The sequence below is a fragment of the Acanthopagrus latus genome, chromosome 3 (genome assembly GCF_904848185.1).
Source record: "Acanthopagrus latus isolate v.2019 chromosome 3, fAcaLat1.1, whole genome shotgun sequence".
NCBI classification, from domain to species: Eukaryota; Metazoa; Chordata; class Actinopteri; order Spariformes; family Sparidae; genus Acanthopagrus; species Acanthopagrus latus.
Window position 1 is genome coordinate 15,025,663 of NC_051041.1, and position 19,281 is coordinate 15,044,943.

General features: G+C 41.0%; 1 protein-coding gene across 3 annotated transcripts in view; it reads right to left on the reverse strand.

The window, feature by feature from the left end:
* Positions 1–1,085: 1,085 nt before the first annotated feature.
* Positions 1,086–19,281, reverse strand: part of col28a1a (collagen, type XXVIII, alpha 1a) — a 28,960-nt gene continuing 10,764 nt past the window's right edge. The window contains exons 11-36 of one of the 3 annotated variants that reach the window (XR_005074267.1): positions 17,590–17,643; positions 17,416–17,484; positions 17,254–17,322; positions 15,975–16,043; positions 15,397–15,465; positions 15,245–15,313; positions 15,077–15,145; positions 14,454–14,522; positions 14,300–14,371; positions 13,804–13,872; positions 12,112–12,183; positions 11,068–11,136; positions 10,455–10,523; positions 9,623–9,691; positions 9,466–9,534; positions 9,219–9,287; positions 9,022–9,090; positions 8,076–8,144; positions 7,909–7,989; positions 7,143–7,178; positions 7,010–7,046; positions 6,281–6,835; positions 4,950–5,089; positions 3,382–3,643; positions 2,161–2,507; positions 1,086–1,304 (exon numbers count right to left, since the gene is read on the reverse strand). Coding sequence is in view for 2 of the 3 variants with exons in the window: in XM_037093132.1 (XP_036949027.1) it covers positions 2,335–2,507; positions 3,382–3,643; positions 4,950–5,089; positions 6,281–6,835; positions 7,010–7,046; positions 7,143–7,178; positions 7,909–7,989; positions 8,076–8,144; positions 9,022–9,090; positions 9,219–9,287; positions 9,466–9,534; positions 9,623–9,691; positions 10,455–10,523; positions 11,068–11,136; positions 12,112–12,183; positions 13,804–13,872; positions 14,300–14,371; positions 14,454–14,522; positions 15,077–15,145; positions 15,245–15,313; positions 15,397–15,465; positions 15,975–16,043; positions 17,254–17,322; positions 17,416–17,484; positions 17,590–17,643 (2,517 nt within the window). In the remaining variant the exon portion in view is untranslated. Of the gene's footprint in view, positions 2,508–3,381; positions 3,644–4,949; positions 5,090–6,280; positions 6,836–7,009; positions 7,047–7,142; positions 7,179–7,908; positions 7,990–8,075; positions 8,145–9,021; positions 9,091–9,218; positions 9,288–9,465; positions 9,535–9,622; positions 9,692–10,454; positions 10,524–11,067; positions 11,137–12,111; positions 12,184–13,803; positions 13,873–14,299; positions 14,372–14,453; positions 14,523–15,076; positions 15,146–15,244; positions 15,314–15,396; positions 15,466–15,974; positions 16,044–17,253; positions 17,323–17,415; positions 17,485–17,589; positions 17,644–19,281 lie in introns of all 3 variants that reach the window. The other 2 variants (XM_037093133.1, XM_037093132.1) reach the window with 2 other exon arrangements.

A 19,281-nucleotide genomic window follows, 5' to 3' on the forward strand; every position in this document is an offset into this window, starting at 1 on the left:
AATTAGAATGTCTTTTACACTCTTTGGTCCATAAACTACATCTGTAACAGCAGTGCAGACAGTAGACTGCATTCACATTGCAGGTGCTCTTCTCATATAGTGGTATTGTTGTGGCATAATTCACTGCGATACACTAATAAGCCACCATATTAAAAACACTGACAGGTGATCATCTCGTTACAATGTAATATTCTGCTGGGACACACCATTTATGGGGATGCCACTTGTCATGCACCATTAGAGACTATGCACACCAGCCGATGGCAATGGCACTCCCCGATGGCAGTGACCATCTCCCCAGACAGACACTCCCAGATGTCCTGTGGCCACGCCTCAACAGATCCAAGTCCAATCCAAGGTCGGGTCTCCATGGATCAGACATGTTCTGTTCCCACAGATGCTCAATTTGGGGAATTTGCCAAGGGCCATTCATGAGCACTGTTTGTGAGCTTGGGGGCTCTATGCCATCGGGAGTGCTGTTGCCACGAGGGGAATGTACCTGGTCAGAACACTGTTTGTGGGTGGTGACTGTCGAATGGCATCCACATGAATATCAGAACCCAAGGTTTCCCTTTGGAGTGTAACGGGATGGTCAAAGGGATTCATGTCAGTAGTTTTAAAGTTGTGGCTGATGGGTGAACAGCATATTTGAACAGTTCGACCAAACAATGGTTTGGTTGTCATGCTGACACACAGAAGCGTACTGTTTTCTGTCCTGAATAAACTTTGGTGCATTCATTGGACACTCTGTACTTTCTGCTGAGGCTCTGGTATTCTTTAGCTGACTCTGGGCCATGTTTGCTTGCTGATCTGTTGTAACGTGACATTCTGGCTCACAAACGGAGTGACAAACACAACAACACCCTGAATATGTTGCACTTTACGAGATTAAACAGTCTCCAAATGTTATGTAAAGGTGTTTACAGACATCATTTTTGCTGATTCGATTTAAACATATCTCATGTCTGTAGGCCTACGATAAAAATGGAGTTACCTGGAGCTGCTTAACTTATACAAAAAATGAAAGCAGGGGGAAACAGCTAGCTTGGCTCTATCCAAATGCAACAAAAATCCTGTCTACGGCACACTATTCAGCATGTTTTATTTAGTTTGTTTCATCTGTACACAAACTGAATGGCGGAACAAGTTGCTAATCAAGCAGTGGACAATTCAGGCATTCTTACAAAGGTTTTGCGCCATGGCCGCCTGTTTCCAGTTTTTATGCTAAGCTAATCTGACCTGCTGCTGTCTGTAGCGCAGAAGCTCTTCAGCGTCCAGACATAAGATGATTTTCTCCACTAATTCTAAAAAGAAAGCAAATAAATGTCTTTCAAAAAATGTTGAGCTCTTCCTTGAAAGACACTATCAGCGATCTGAAATGCTAATAACAAAAACAATACCAGAAAGTCTGGTTTTGTAGAGGGAAGGTGTGTTTAACATGTGTCTGTGCGCTTTTTGTTGAGTTTCATCAGCTCAGAGAGCAGTTTGAGATCTGTGTTACTTTGTAATAAATGTGTGTTAAAAACATTAGGGATTTTTAGGCCTTTCAGGAAATACAGATCCATTGAATTTGTAAGAAAAAGGAACAAGTCCTAATATCACATAAAGCATGAAACCGCTGCTTGGGATGTCAGATCATTCAATAAGAATTCAATCACACATATCTGTGAGATTTAGGTCTGTGTTTTTTAAAACGGTGTCATCTGCCATGTCAGTTTTTTAGAGACTCCTGAGATGCTCCATGTTTTTGTGTTCTTGTGGAGACCCATCAATAAGAAAAAACCTCAGGTCAGCAACGGAATAAACTTAAGTATGTGTTTATCATGTTGCATAGAGCATAGTTCATGGGTTTCTATCACATAGTGAAATGATTGGCTATCTTTGGTTTAACTGGTGTCCTGAATAACTCAAACAGAATAAGCTGAACTAACTATGTGACACACGTTCTTTGGTAAAGTGTAGGAAGGAAAGAGGAAAGAGGCTGTGTAAATGGCAAAAACAAACAACAAAGTGAAAATGAATTGCACTTGGGATGGCATGTTTAACCAGTCCTTTTTTACTCCTGTGAGGTTTAGGCTTGTGTTGGTTTAGATGTACATCACAGAGCAGACAGAAGTAGTTACTAGGGCATGTGCAACAGTTCAAAGTAAGCAGGAGCACCTGCAGTGTGAACGTAGCCCGAGAGACAGTTAGAAGGTCCAAGTCCTCTCCCCGTCATCTCCGTCAACTGCAGCAGTGTAAAGAGTGACCACAGCAGCAGCTGCAAGCCCGGGCGCTGGTCAAACAGTAAAGCCTACGTCATCTGTCCATTTTGCTTTCCGGCCACACAGTCTGTTACGTGTAGACGCAGGCGTTCTTGCAGTCGGCTTCAGTCTCGAAGTTGTTGGCGTTGCCCTGACAGCCTCCGTACCAGAACTGGGCACAAGCATTGGCCTCAGGGTCGTAGTACCACCTGACTTTGTACTGTCGACAGGGACCAGGGTCCAGTGGCTGGCTGCACCCTTGATCTGAAAGGACAAGAAGGGTGCAGTGAGTGAAGTGTTCGGTTTGGAATAGTAAATTAGTCCTTTACGCTGTATTACACTGTTCATTCGTTCAGAGGTGGAAAAAACATTCAGATCATTTACTTCATAGATTGATTGCAATTCAAAGCTACTCTATCACAAGCAAAAGTCCTGCATAAAAAAGTAAAAGCATGTGTATCTTCAGTAAAATATCATTAATGTGTCAATTTTTTTTTAAAAAGCTTTAGAATTTATTTTTTTTCTTGTGAACCCATTTCAGATGGCTTTCCAAATGTTACTAGGTTGCCATGTTACCTTTGCATGGGTCCAGACAGGTTGGGAGGGTAGAGTTACAGGGGAGAATTTGCTCCTTTAACTTTGTAACTCCAGATGCCCTTTGCTTTGGAAATGATTTATAAAATACTGACACAGGTCCACTTTGATTGTATTAGTCCCTTACTGTACACCTGCCTGGCTATGAACAAATTATTATCTCTGCCGACAAAGTCATTTTTTTTCAGTTCCATTTGTTTGTCAGCAAGATTACTGAGAAACTGCCGGCCCAGCCAAACCAAAGGTAATGGAGTCACAGTGGTTTCGTGGGAGAACCTGTTTACCTCTACCATCAGCACTACTGTAACATAGTTCTCTCAAACTAAGGTGTGGCTGTATAAAATATCATGCAACTGATCACATTATTGAGGTTATTATCTATATGCACCATTAAATGTTCTATTTCTTAAACGGACAGTTCTTCATCCCAACTGTTGAGATGACAAATGAAAAATTAAAATTACCGACCACAGTCTAATGTAAGTGACATGTACCAAGAAAGTCCAGTTTTGTAACGGTACTGGTGGGCCTTCTGCTTATTTACCTGGCAGCGGTGAGTCTGTGAGGGGTGGAGGAGGAGGGCTGACTGGTGTCTGTGTGCTCACTTCCTCATACAGCCAGTCAGTCAGAGTTTTAGGACCCACCACGGAGTTCACCCCAGGGCCCTGCCGCCCCCTGCCCCCAGGAGAGGCGAACACGATGTCTGGCGTCACCAACACTTTACCGTCGACCAGGTTCTTGTTAGCTCGACCTGACTCCTGGGGATGCAGAGTCGGGGCTGTTACTGTTTCCACTGGGATTTCGACCTGGGGAGTGTTGAAGGAGCTCAGATCAGAAGCTGGTACATGACAGACGCTTTTTTAAATTCAGTCTCTTCAGTCTCCAACAGTAGATGCTGAAACTTACAAGGAGACTTAACCAGTTGATCATGGTCCCCAGAGGGTGATTTGATGACTTTTGATGATCATGTTTTCATGTAGTAGCATTTCCCCCCTGACCTGATCAGTAACAAGTATCTCACATAATAATGTCTGGGTTGTTCTGGCGCCATTCCTGCCACCTACAGAATCTTTCTGACGACTCCTCCATTGTCGGACAGCAAGGAGGAGTACAGAGGACTGACAGAGAGTTTTGTCGCATGTAGCAACAGCTACCACCTCAAGCTCAACATCAGTAAGACCAAGGAGGTGGTGGTGGACTACTGGAGGAGACCCCCTGCCCCAGTAACTTGGGGTCTAAACTGGTCTCAAAACATTGATGCCCTCTTCAAGAAGAGACAGAGCAGTGTGTTCTTCCCAAAGAGACTCAGATCGTCCGGCATCTGCAACAGGCTCCTGAAGGCCACTACCACTACCCGGCTCTGTATCCAGGTGTATCCCGGGGTTGTTAGGAGAGCCTGGCCACAGAATGAATATGTTTGGCATTACCCTGTTGCACTGAGCAGAGCTGAGCACCCACACCACACCGGTGGGCTCAGCAAATTAAAGCCTTTATAGGGGCTATTGCTTTTGTGAGGCTTAAGGACAGTAATGGTATGAGGTTACATTCATGCCAGCATGCTAACGTACTAAATGAAACGTGAATTTTTAGCTCTATAATGTCACCATGCCAGTTTAGTGTGTTAGCATGCAAACACTTATTCTCACCACACACAAAGCACACCACTGGTCAGTGAATGTTAAAATGTATGGGAGAAAGTTAATGGATCACCAAAGTGATTAAACTTCACTGCGAATAGTTCAGTGTACTTTACTTCATTACAACCATTCAGTGACTTAATTGTGAGATAATTAAGTTGAATCTAAAATCGTGTTACTAAACAAAACATCAGGGTAATCCATTTAACAGCTGTTGAGGTATTTCAGTGTGGACTATTTCAAAGTGTAACAATTTTAACATTTTTTATGAAACTCATGAAGCCAATGTTGGCCTGCAAGTTGAGTCCATTAGCAAGCTAGTGCCAGTCCTAACCGGTCCACCCCTGGTCACATGAGTCTTTCCGACCATACCAGTATTACACTGGGACTCTTTTAAAAACGTGAGCTCAACTGTTTGTTCAACATATGGGATAGCATTTTGTTATATTTCCACGTGAGATAAAAGCAGCATTACTTGTATGATTTCCTCATCTGGGAACTCTTTGTGGATGCTGTCCTCTGGAGCCTCCGGGAGGATTTCCGTAACAGACTTTGGTAGAAATACCATTGTATCATCCTGCTCACAAATCCGACTCAGTATTTTGCTTTCCACAGCTGTAACAAAACAAAGATGTGACATAAGTAGGTAAGTTGACATTGCAGGTTGCACTCATCGCATAAAATAATATATGGCTGACGTAGTAATCTCTTTTTGAAGTAGTGTTTGGCTCGTTTTCATAGTCTGCCAATGGCACTTCTGTAACTTGTTGACCCACATGCTGTCACCGTGCTCACATGACGCGTTTAAAGCATTGTCCCCCTACACTGAAGTCAAACAACTGAGTCAAACCACTGTGAGACAGTGAACTGGATGGGTTGTTTCTCTCAGAGGACCTGCATATCTTTCTATAACTGATAGTCAGGCTGCTTTTACAATTGATTATTAGTTATCATCATTATTAATATAGCAAATAAGTTTAAAATGCTTTTTTCTAATATGAAACTGTTTTAATCAATGATTTGATTTATGTTTAAAGCAAAATCAGAATAGGCTACCTTAGGAGTTTAAAGAATAAATAATTGCCAAGTTACTTGAATGATAATCTGGACACTCCCATCTGTCACGATGCAACAACAACTGGCCCAACACAATCCAACCTATACTGAGGCAGCTAGGTGGCTGAAAAGTAATATAAGTTTGTCTAGAATGTCTTTTTGTATTTATTTTCTTTGAAATTACCTAGCAGATTTTATAGTCTATTTTCTTACACATGCCCATAACAATACAGTGTCCCCTGAACATCGCAAAAGTCATTGTCGGACACCGAGTTTAATTTGTTTTGCTGGTTTGCCATAAAACCACACAACATTTATGCTATTCAGCGTTGCAGAAGTCATTACTCACTCTTTCCTGAAACGTCCAGATAATAGAATAGGTACCCAGTAGTTACTAAAAAACTATGGTACAAATTCTCTGTAAATTAATCCCAAACTTCCAGACTACTGTTTATTAGAGTCAGTAGGTCATACACACCCTGTAGCAAATAATCCATGACAATACAGTGTCCCCTGGACAATCCTTTCTAAATGAATCCCAAACATTCAGATTACGGTTCAGTAGACATAAATAACCTGTAATTGTAATTGTTACCCCCTTATTTTCACGACTTGTTCCCTAGTACCGGCATATTTTTTTGTTATGTACTATACAGGTACACTGTGAGAACAAAAGATTTGACCGTAACTCTGAAGTACTTCGGCTGTGAACTGTGGGCTGTAATGTAAAGTGTTACCATGTTTACTTACTGGGAAGTGCCCTGAAGTCATCTATGAGGTAGACGTGCTCGTCATCAGGATCAGAGGCAATTACATTCATCTCTGCCTGGAACAATTCATACAGAGGGTCAGTCCTGTTCACGACTCCTATAACAAACATCTCTATCCCTTGCTCGTGGGCTTCTGTTGCCGTTTGCTCAAACTGCAAGACGTCGCGTGAGTCGGCTTGTCCGTCCGTTAAAACCACAGCTACCTTCCTCACACCGGGCCGGGAGGCCTGGAACAGCTGGTTGGCTCGATGGATGGCGCTGCCTGTGAAGGTGCCCTCGCCCAGGTAAGGCATCTTTCTGACAGCAGCCTTGATATCATCCTGGCTTGACTGCTGCTGCAGACTGACCACAACCATCTCCACATGGCTGTAGAGGACCACGCCAATACGACTGGCTTCGCGGCTCACCGACACCCGGTCGATGAGAGCGTTAACAAAGTCCTTCACCAGCTCAAAGTTTTCTGGTCCGACGCTCTCGGAGCTGTCTATGACAAACACTAGCTCCAGAGGGCTCTCTCTGCACTTCAGACCACAACCTGGACAGTAAAATAAAAATAACATTAAAAACATACAATAATGCATTAATACTACATCACTAATGCAATAATACTACATCGCTTCAAAACTGTTATGAGTACTACTAAAAAAAAAATATTTTCCTCGTAAGGCCTATGACATTTTTAGAATTTTCAGTTGAACTGCATTATTACCACAGATTTCCCTTATTATCCTGATGACTTCTTCTCTCTGCAAACAGAAGAAAAGTAGGGGAAAAAATGACATCTTAAGTTGTAATGTCAAGATGTAAAGCTCAGTGTCACTTATGCTAGTGACTTTACTCACCGTTAGCCCTGGCTCCCCCTTTTCTCCATCTCTCCCCTATAAAATAAAAGATTGGGAGACAGAATAATAAAACAGTGTTGGGCCCTTCTCCATGGTGTGAGTACATGGTGATCTCATGGAAGAGATGCTCTGATCAATTTGGCGCAAACTGGTATCAGCTGTGTCTGCTGCTCAATATAAATGTAAATGTGTTTGGATCAGAACAACTGGTTAGTGAGTTTAGCATTGCAGTTTCTGCTGAATGCTGAGGGCCAGTGTTTATACAATGAGCTAGCATAGGTAATAAAGACGTGCATTGGAAAATGCAATGCCATTAGACCATAGGAGAAGAAGTGGGAACAAGAACAGCCTCCTGTAAAATCTCAACACAACTGGAAAATAAAAAAACATGACACATGAGGTTTGTGTTTGGTTCATAAAATAACAAAAATGCAAAAATGTGTTCTTATTTTTAAAATCCCTCTATCAAAACAAAATTGCAGAATGGTGTGTGGGGAAGGCCAACCAGCCACTACTAAAGTAGGATGTAGAGCCTTCTGAAGGAACAAACACCTGGAGTCACTTTGGATTCTGCTCTGATCTGGAGCCGTTTACTGTGGGTTAGGTCCAACCAGACCTAGTAAGTTGCTTTATTTCTCGGCTCAATTGTAAACAACCTCTCAGGGCCAATAAAGAACTTGGTGGAAACCGTGTCCCAAAACAAATCATGACGGATGTGAAAAACCAGGATGCATTTTAAGTGTTCGCAAGAGGCATGCTATGTTACCATCGGCCCCGTAGATCCAGGTTCGCCATAATCTCCCCTGTCACCTTTCCTCCCTCGGTCTCCGGGAATGCCTCTATCACCCTGTGTGTGAAAGCACTTTTATCACAGCACTGGTCAATCAGAGGCAAATGCATCACAAGTCATGTAAGTTGCTTTATTTTTTGTACCTTTTCCCCTGGAAGGCCATCTCCTGGTGCCCCCCGAGGACCCATTGGCCCCTGAAACCCGGGCTCTCCCTAAGAACAGAGATTGATGAATTGGTAAGCATTAAAAGGGTGTCATCAACATATAGACTTGTAATAAGTCCTTCCCATTGAGAAAACACGATAGATTGATACTACTACTACTACTACTACTACTACTACTACTAATAATAATAATAATAATAATAATAATAATAATAACAAAGTCTATTATGCAGCACCTTTAAAAGCAGTTTACAAAGTGCTTTGACAATCAAGCAAAAGCAGGAAGCAGGAAGACAATATTACAGAATAAACACATACTAGCCAAACACAAGGAAGCCTAGTCCAAGGTGAGTTAAAACAAGGCAAAACAGAAAATGTAAGACGAAAACGTGATGCAAAAAATAGAAAAGAAGAAAATCATTAAAGTACGATAAGGGGACAACATCTCATAACAAATAAAAGCATCAAAGGACGATAAGAAAAAAGACATCGAATTAAAAGCAATCAAAAATGCCAATGCTGAATAAAACCAGTTTGTGATCAGAAACACAGATATTCTTGGTATCAAGTTTAAAAGGATAGAAATGTTAAAAGAATCTATAATATCCATAAAATCTGTGCCAAGACGACTTAGAAGGGTAGCAAACATGTATCTTATCTTATCTAAGATAAGAATCTTGGCGTACATAAAGTAAAATAAAATCTGAAGATCTGTAGATTATTGAAATTAAAACTGGGTATCTAGAGTGATCATAAAACCAATAAATTCAATAGATGTAAAATAAATGTGTGTAATGGAGGTGTATTTAAAATCTTTCTTGTGAACGACAGAACCAGCAACATGATCCAGCTGAAATAAATGTGTGAGCCTATTGTCTCGACTTACACATCATCAGCCTTGCCAAGTTTATTTTTCATTTCCTACCTTTGGTCCCTGGATGCCCTCTCCTGGAGGCCCTAGCAGACCTGGTGGACCTGGTTGCCCTGTGGAGCCCTGGAAATACAATACAAATGTTAAGATAAACTGCTTATAATGGTATGATATGCAAAGCAAATGGTTTATCATAACAACAAAATATATATACATTTAACTCACTTTGTACTGCATATTCACACACTCACCTTTGTTCCGTAAAGTCCAATTCCGGGAGGACCTGATGGCCCCGGCACCCCTGGTAAACCTCTGTCACCCTGACACACAAGATAGACGAAACAAACTCAAACTAGTATACTTTCAACTATTTATACATCTTATGCAGCCCACTATTTTTTTTTATTGTTTGTTGCATTCAAACTTTGGCCCCTGAACTTCCAGTCTGTATCACAGAAAGTACTGAACACAACTCACACAGTAACACATGTGCCTCACCTTCGATCCAGGTAGTCCTTTCCCCTCTGGTCCCATTTCTCCTTGCACCCCTGGTAAGCCAGGCAGCCCCTAATTATGATGAAAACGATGTTTTTTTTATGTCCAATAAATATGACGATAACTGGAGCCCTCAATCTTGATGACTGTATCATTTCACCTGTGGTCCTGGGAATCCATCCCCCTTCTTTCCTGGTGGCCCCACAGGCCCAAGATTTCCTTTGTTACCCTGAAGTATGAGCAGATGAGCAGTCAAAATATGGAGAGGGGGACAGAAAGAAATATAATACCGTTTTAACTAAATATATCTTGGTCTTGAGAAGCTGCAGCACTTGTTAACTGATATGCCGTGCCTATACTGTACATTTACCAGTGTGACAACTCACTGCTAACCTTTTCCTCTTCTCGGCTCACAGACAGCAGATCATCTGACAGCAGCTGAAAATCTGACCCAAACCAGCTGATGGACGATGTGTTATAGTGTGCTGCAGGCAGTGCTGCCATTGTGCATAAGAATATGGTAGTTGTTCAGTTGAATGAATATAGTGCCAGAGGACAGGGCTGTCTGACGGCAACCTACCAGCACACCAAAAATGTTAAAAATATAGTCTACACTTAAACGGACATATTTAATTTTAGGAGCACCTTCTTTTAGGTGGCTAACATATGTTGTGCTGCTGGCTACACTCTGCTCCTCCACACGGGGAGAGCTGATGGTCAGTTACTGCAGGTAACACACTGACAAAGGACAAGTACCTCATACAACACCCCACATCAAAAGACCCACCTATCTTTTTACTATCCTACACTGAGTTAGTCAGTCAGTCTGTCACTCACTCACTCATTCACTCAATTCTGTGTTTATAGTTCTAGTTCTCCACTTTGCTCTGGTACAGTTTGTCTTGAGAACTGAGCACTCACAAAGATGACAAGAAAATGTGTGAGATCAGCTCACTGCTTGTAGGGGGATTAAATATATCTGTTTACGTTACCTTTGGTCCGATGATTCCGACCCCAGGTTCTCCGACAAGTCCAGTAGGTCCTACCGGGCCGGGATCTCCCTTTTAGTGAAGTGAAATACAGCACCGCTATTCATATTTATTGTAATACTGTCATACTGTTATTTCACGAGATACTGACTGACAGATAATGTAAGACATAGATTATCTTTTTATACATTCCCCAAGAAATAATGTTTTGTGTTTTATGCAAGACGACTCCAAACATAGTTGTGTTATTTATAGTTAAAAGTTTTGTTGGCTACAAAACACAACCTGACTAGCATGTAGTTGAGAGGATAATGACTGAAATTAAATTTTTGGGTGAACTGTTCTTTTAATGCTTTACTATATACAATCAATGAAGAATGAGTTTTAAACTTGTTTTATTTTCACTCATACCTTTACTGGTGACCTATTTTCTGTATCTAATTCCTGAAATTTCAAATTCACGTTTAACTATTTCTAAATAGTTGGTGAATGCAGGGTGTCAGTCACAGTGTCTTTGATGATGATTGTGTGTGTGTGTGTGTGTGTGTGTGTGTGTGTGTGTGTGTGTGTGTGTGTGTGTGTGTGTGTGTGTTGCTGATTTATTGGGTGTCATCACCTTTTGTCCAGGTAAACCCTGTCCAGCAGGTCCAGGTAGGCCCGTCATTCCTGGACTGCCAGGCTCTCCCTGATCAACAGAGTTGGTAAAATGGAAGAGAATAAGCTGCCAGCAAACAAATGCTTTGGTCAAGACTATTCAAGCAGAGCTAACGTTTCTCAACGTACATAATTCTATTGTCTCATAGGCTTCAATAAGGCTCCCACCAGTAAAGATTCTGAAGCATACTATAACCAGTCAAGTCGCTGTGCCTCCGCTGTTTCTGACTTTTGAGTAATGGCCCGAATTCTTTTTTTGCAGATTATTATGATATCACAGTGCATTTACCCTCTGAATCCTATCAAATGTCATAACTCACAGTTTTTTCCCATTAGAAATCAAATTTTATCGGAATTATCATGTCTGAGTTACGACCACAAAAAGTGTTTTGTGAGGTAACCTTGACCTTTGACCCTTGGCCACCAAAATCTAATCACTTCAACCTTGAGTCTAAGTGAACATTTGTAGCTAATTTGAGGAAATTCCCTCTAGATGTTCTTGAGATGGCGTGCTCACAAGAATGGGATGGACTGACGGACAAACCAAAGAAGTAACGCTTCCAGCCACAGCTGGCTCAGAGGCATCAAAACCTCCTCACCTAACCTATGTTTGTTTTCAGCCATGACAGCTGAGCATTTAAAGAGTTGTAGTTTGCATATGACTATGAATTTGATGCCCTAATCATTATATTTAGTTTGCTGTGGAATCCTCCCTGTACTGCATTATCTGCCCTGTCTTTTAACATGACTGTGGAAGTTACCAACTGTCACGTGGGACCACTCTGAAATACCAGGAGCAATTAAGGAGCCATATAGACTGCTTCAGCCAAGACCGTACATAAAGTAACCTTTCAATCAGTAAACCTGATCTGATCTCAAGCCTCTGTGTTATTGTGACAGCTGTCTGAGCCTGACCTTGGCTTAACAACACCCAATGCTGGATTTCCCACCCACAGCAAACAGACAGGTGGACCCGACACTGAGGGGAAACCTGTATTTAACATACCTTAGCTCCAGCAGGTCCAGATGGGCCTGGAGACCCTGAAAGTCCCCTAGGGCCACGGTCACCTCTATCTCCCTGTGGAAACACACACGCGCACCCACGAACACACACACGCACATACAGTGTCATCTCAGTGCAACAATTGAATTAGTCAACTTTGCATGTGTATGCCAGCAAGGCCATTGTCTGTACAGGCGTATAAATATGCATGAGTTACATAATACATCTGTTTTTACAGTTTGCATGTCAAGGTGATTAACACACAAGAAATATTGCAACAAATCAATGTGTCATCAGGTTGAACAAAGAGTTACCAGGATATATTGTAATTCCCATGTCAAACGCAGGACACCATATTTTTCCAGCCTGCGACATTCTGTATTCTAAACTAAGTCAGTCTCCTATGAAAACAGAACAGCGTAACAAAACAGACAAACAAGCAGGCTTTCTGTGAAACGTTGCCATGTTATCCAGTGAAGTCCATTCGACAAATCTGACTACAAAGCAAGGATTTTCTGTCTGTCAGTCCTTCTGATCGTTCATCCAATCTACTTCACACTTGGCAGGTTTGTCTCTGAGCATCCAAGGATGTGCAGTGTCCACTTTGATGCGATGTGGACACACAACACTTGGAATATTTAAACATTTTTGCATAAACATTGAACACTGACACTACCCTTTATGAGTGGCTGCCCAATGTGAGTGGAGCATGCACAAGTTACATTTGCCATTTTGGACAAATTACATACAGAGCTGCAAGTTAATTTATGACTCTGATTACATTTGCTAAGACCTTTTCTGTGCTGATATGGCGGCCATGTTGGTGTTGGTGACTTTGCTGAGCGAGATGATGTAGTTCACTTAGCAGTTTGACACAAAACTAGATGACATTTTACTTTATCTATGACACACTGACTTTTTTGGTTTGGAAAATTATCTTTGAAAGTGACCTGTGTGACATGTGTGACTCATATCACCACTCAAACAGGATAGAAAAAGACTTTGACTTTCTACCACTCTGCAGACTGATGGGGACGCAGACGTAAACAAAATGGGGATTCATTTTGGTGCAGCAACTTGTTGTAGTAATGTGTTGCAGTCATAAAATAACAAAGGCAGAGGGATAAACAAGTCTGGGTGAGTGGGGAGACGCACAGGTTTATCCTTCGGTGAGCTGGAGGTTAGCTGTTCAATTTCTGTCAATAGTAGTTAGCTAGCTCACGTTAGCCTCAAGTGCTACGATGTTTACTGTTGCCTGGCATCACCATCTCTCATTGGTTGTTGTGGTCCAGCTCGGAAAGGGTAGGGCAGGTAGATGAAAATACATACATACACACTTGTTTTCTAACAAGAAATTCCCCCCTGACTTTTTCTAGGTTTTCCCTGCCCACACAAAAGTTTGTTAGAGAAAGAGTGACATCAACTGAGATATGTACTTTTAGATACCAAAAATGTTTGAAGGGATTCCACAGGGGTACTTAATTATTCAACAGTTGCTGTATATTTGACATAGTTATTACTATGTCACAATGACACCTCAACAAAATAACTTAGTCTAAACTGAGAAACTCAGTGCTAAAGTTCTGACTATTACCATGCAAACTCATTTTCATGTTTTATGATGGGCCCTCATTTACTGAGTTTGACACTAGAAATATAATACATGGGCGACAGTTGCCGCTGAATAAGGATTACCTTTTCTCCAGGAATGCCTTTCCCTGGATCTCCCTCTAGGCCCCGCAGACCTGGCAACCCCATCTCTCCCTAATTTAAATAGTAGATCAAATGTCAAACAAAAAAACATATTGCAGTGAATCACAAAATTGTGTTGGATGCTTGTGTGAGTACAGAACATTGAAATTAACATTTAAGTAAATGATCAGATAAAATTGTGAGCTGATATGGTGAGGTATTTTTAAACATGTACCACTAACTAAAGAGCAGCATACTCCAACTTCTGGTGTAGGTAAGTTAAAAGACGAAACAAAGCAGCACTTGTTTTTACCTTGTTTCTGAAACACAAGTTAATACAAGTCTTCCAGAAAGCGTCAGTATTGTTTGTTTGTTGTTGTGATTGATGTTATGTTTCTAACAGTCTACTCAATACGTATATTCAAAATCGACATTAAATTTCAGATCGGACCTTGTAATTTTACAAAATGTGGCCTTTGACCGCCAGTCACACACTCACCTTAGACCCAACAGCTCCATCCTCACCAGGAATGCCGGGTATCCCAGGTGAACCATCGGGCCCTGGCTCTCCCTGGAAAACCCAAAATATACTTAAAAGTTCTTGGTCTTGGTCTCACACATTCTGTCGAACTTTTATTCAGTTGTTGTCCTACCTTTGGTCCTGGCTCACCAACACCCCTCACTCCCTGAAGTCCGGGCTCTCCGGGGAAACCCTGGTCACCCTAGGAAGTAACCATCATCGTAAACCATACTAGAGTCTGATCGATATGCAATCTTTGGGGGTGGTGCCAATGCTGATATGTAAAGGTTGACTTTACTTTTCCAAAGTCAGGAAACTGACTACCTTACAGTTACCAAATACAGTATAATATTAAATCTAAGTTGTATGAGCTAAAAAGTTTTTACTACTTAAATGTCTTCACAAATTAAAAAAACCTGATACCAATATATCAGCAGATATTCACACATTATTTGCAGTGATCACTCATATGTGGTTATCAAACACTCAATAGTAATGATAACAGCCAACCGATATATCAGTTGGGCTCTGGTTTTTAGTGCTCATACTGTATAGTATCACATATATTTAATTACTTAAGCATTTAAAATACTTAGAAAAAGAAATATGCTGTAAAGATTTTAAATATACTGTATGCTGTGTTGATCCCACAAGGTGAAGAAGTGTTGCAGGGAAAAAACACTGCAATATTATAGCTTTCCTATAGACAATTTAAAAGCCACAGGGTTAACTCTCTTCTGATACCGTGCTACTTACCTTTGGTCCGACTATACCAAGTCCAGGAGGTCCTCTCGGCCCAGAAGGTCCAACAGGCCCTTGTTCACCCTGAAAATTCACAGAAAAACATTATGGTATAGATTTGTAATTACAACAATAAAGAAAAAACATTGGAAAGAAGATTCCTAACATTTTCATTAGCCTTACCTTTTCTCCTTGGATGCCTGCCCCTGGAAACCCCACCAAACCCGGCAGCCCAGAGGCTCCTGTGTTTCCCTGGTGGTCAGATAGGTGAGAGGTCAGACAACACAGGTTTTCACTATACATGTGTCAGTGATCCCGACCATGTTTAACCATACCTTATCACCTTTGTACCCGACTCCTGTAGGTCCACGGCTGCCCTTGGGACCCTCGTAACCCCTGTCACCCTGTAATCAGACTCGAATCATATAACCATAATCTGACAATGACATTTTTTAAATTCATTATTTCCATGTCACGGGCTGGTAGTAGCATTTAAATAGCTTTCACATAAATTCTGATTGGGTAAATCTGGTGTTTGATTTTCTGAACCACTACATGCAAATTATTGATTATTTGGAAGAGGTTTGTGATTGTTTTGGAAATGTTATTCCCAGTACATCATGTAAGAATTCTGGTTGAAAACTTTCCAAACTCAACTGAAATGATCAATAAAATGAGAGGGAAAACAGCTTTGATGTAATGACATCTATGTACTGTTTTGTAAAGCATGTTTAGCATGCTAACCAGCCAGCCCCATCCTAGCATTTAGCTGTGTCTTTAATATGCTGCCCCCTATTTGTTTTGAGTGTGTATTCAACAGATAGACAATTCTTAAATATAGTGCACCTTTAAATAAATGACATATACAAGGCTACATGCATGTTGTTGTGAATCAACTTGTCCTGGAATTTACCTTGGGCCCTTGGAGACCCTCACCAGGAAACCCTGGAGATCCTTGCATCCCTGGTGGCCCTGCTGGACCCTAAAAAAAATTAGACCTTAGTTACTAAATGAAGAGATATCACATGACATAAGTGACTGTATACCATAAGTACTAAAACATTCACCCAAGACTAGCTGTAACTTATGTTTCACCCTGCATTTGTTCTGTAATTATTAGAACAATTAGCCCCCAGCACATCTTAACCCAAGTCCGGCCATGCAAACACCTTCATTTTTACAAACCTTAAAGAAGTCAGGGGAAGTTTCAAAGTCTAGAAAACATTTCTGGAGCTTAACAGCAAAACAGCGTGGCAGCTTTCTCCTAAACAATTGAAGCTGGGGACTTTTTTTAATTTAAAAATTAAAAGGACGTGTTATACAAGTTCAGCAGCCCCTAGCAATGCCATAATAGAGTTGAAAAGACATTATTTAAACCTGTAGCGTTTGAGCACCCACTTAACCCAGACAATATGTGCGCTAACGCTTTTCGCTTAGCAGCTACAGTGAACATTTCAGCTTCAATAAGGGTGCAAATGGTCCATTCAAATCAACTTGGAAGCTTAGACCTGGGATTGCTGGAATTTGGAGATGTATGGAGCAATTTTCATTTTTTAATTATCTTTATATCAAACCAGCTACTTCAGTTGTTTAGGAGAAGGTTTTGCAATAAATAAATAAAAATGGATCTGTGTTTTTTCGTTAACTGAAACATTTCAGAGCTCTGAAGTGTTCAGCAGTGGTCATTCTTCAGCTAGATATACAGTTTGAAAATTCAAATGACTCATTATTGCTGTTTTTCTTATTAATCAATGAAAATGGCAGTGATATGTAAGTTTTACATTTTTAGCACTCTAGTGCACTGGATTTGAAAGGATGTTAGAGTAAGGGTTGTGTTTAAAGCTTTGTAATTGGTCACCACAGACATGCAGACATGTAGCTGATTAAAAAAGGGTTACCAAGAATGTGTCTGTGCCACAACAGAAAGAAAAATCACAGGTGCACACTGAAATTCAAATACAATATCTGAACCAATTGCTCTCTAGCACGGATTGAACATCACCGTAGTTGATGGTATTGGTAAGCATATATCAGCTATACGAGCAGTTAGTGTAATACCATAACAGTACTGTTACACATAGCTTTGGGAAGGCCTAGTTGGGAACCATTTTTTTTTTACATTCATTAAACTATCATTGTTAAATATATTCTATAATACAGTTGATGGTGTTAGATGTGATGCTTAATCTAACCAGTGTTCCTGGTTCGCCCCTTCCCATTGGTCCAGGAGGACCTGGTCTTCCATGGTTCCCCTTGTCACCCTGAAAAAAGAAATCTACGGATTAGAAACAGAGAAGTACACAGGACATGCAATCAATAAATACTATTTTGTCAAATACTAAACCTAAATTTACCTTTGGTCCAGGGAACCCAACGCCGTTATCTCCTGGTGGTCCAGGTACACCCCTCAGTCCTCGATCACCCTTTTAGAGGAAAGAAAAAGAAGTTAGCATACATGCCAGCAGCGTCAACCTCCCAACATACTGATTTACTTGATATATTTGAAACTTTATGGCCAGAATTCTTACTTTAGATCCAGATTGCCCCTCTGGACCCTGGTCTCCAGGTCCTCCCCTGGCTCCCTGGGACAGGAACAGAACAGGAAAGGACAGATAAATATATAGGAATCCAGGGGGAGCAAGAAGTTAGGGAACACATAAAAAAGCCACAGTGCCTGGAGCGCATTGGACAACACCTGGGGGCTAGCAGGTAAAACTTGCAATGGTTGATCTTTGCACCAGGAGGAGCAATGATTATGTAAGCTGGTGTGTTACTTCAGTGTGAAATCAGTTGTTTTTACTATATCATAGGCATGCAGTATTTGATCTGTATGAGAGTTTTATGAAAGTAAAAGTGATATGGCAGGGATATTAATGATTTTCATTAACAGGAAGAAAAAAATGCATATGCGCCAATTGTCTGAGTGGCTGACTTTATCTGCAGTGGTACCGGGACAAAATATTATAGTGCAACAGCCAAAAACGTTTTCTTTTTCCTTGTTTAATGCTCCATAGATCGTGTCATTTCCCAAACTGAATAAATACTGCACATACAAACAAACAACAACCCTGAAAAAAACATTTTCCACAGACAGATTCAGGCTACTGCATATCTACAATGTAATAACTTCACAGTGTTGAAAAGGCCAAATGTTGAAATGTATAGGAAAACTATCATGTAATCATCTCTAAAATTCTCAACATGTTTTCAGCTAACGAAATATTCTGCTTCAGTAGTCTTTATTATTATTATCTTGGGAGGTGAGAGAGCCCAAACACGTCATTAGCATTACAGTGCAATCTTTTTGTTCTTGCTGAATGGGCACAGGCCCTCCCAACTGACTCTCCCAGCCCCACCACACTCATCTGGCGGCAGTGGGGCTGTTGGACCAATGACCGATTTTTATCCTGCATTTTGTTGGCATGCGTTCACAGATACAAAGAGCAACAGACAGATCTGGAGAGAAAGAGCCACTGCACGTGTTCTCTAAACTCCGATCAAACTATCAAAACTTGGTAGTACTGAAATGCCAACCAAGAATCTGTCAGTACTCTGCCTCTTCATCCCCCGATGTGAGGAGCATTTTTAGTGTAGTGCTCGGCTATAAGAGAGAAAGCTTGTGATTCTGTCCTTGTCATAATCATACCTGTGATGATCAACTCCAAAAGAGCTCCTGATGTATATAGAGAAATTAACACAATGCAGATCCGACAAGTTACAGTGTGGTCGTGAGACAAGAAAGACTCTAGGAGGTAGACAGTTAGCCACAGCAAACTTCAAACTAGTATAATCCCAAAGAAAAAGAATAGGCTTAAAATAAACCAAAACATTAAAAAAGATTTGACTAAATGGGACAAAACATGCATAAATTATTTTCACCACATTAATAACAGTTCAAAAGTTATAATGCATGAATTGTTTGTCAGCAAACTTTATTTGGAAAGTGTAACTGGATGCTGCATATCAAATATTATTGCCAACCTCACATGCAAAAACTGACTCTAGACGGGTGGGTAGAGCTTCACAGTTTGAAGCTGAAGGCAACTGAACAGGCTGCTGTATTTGACGAGTTGGGAGTGAGAATGTGTTGGATGGACTGTGATAACAGGTTTAAGAATACATTTTTGACAGTCTGTGTAGGTGCAATTCATGGGAACTGGAGACAGATCAGGACGTAGAACCTAATGGGACTCTGACGATGACTGCTGTCATTCAGCTGA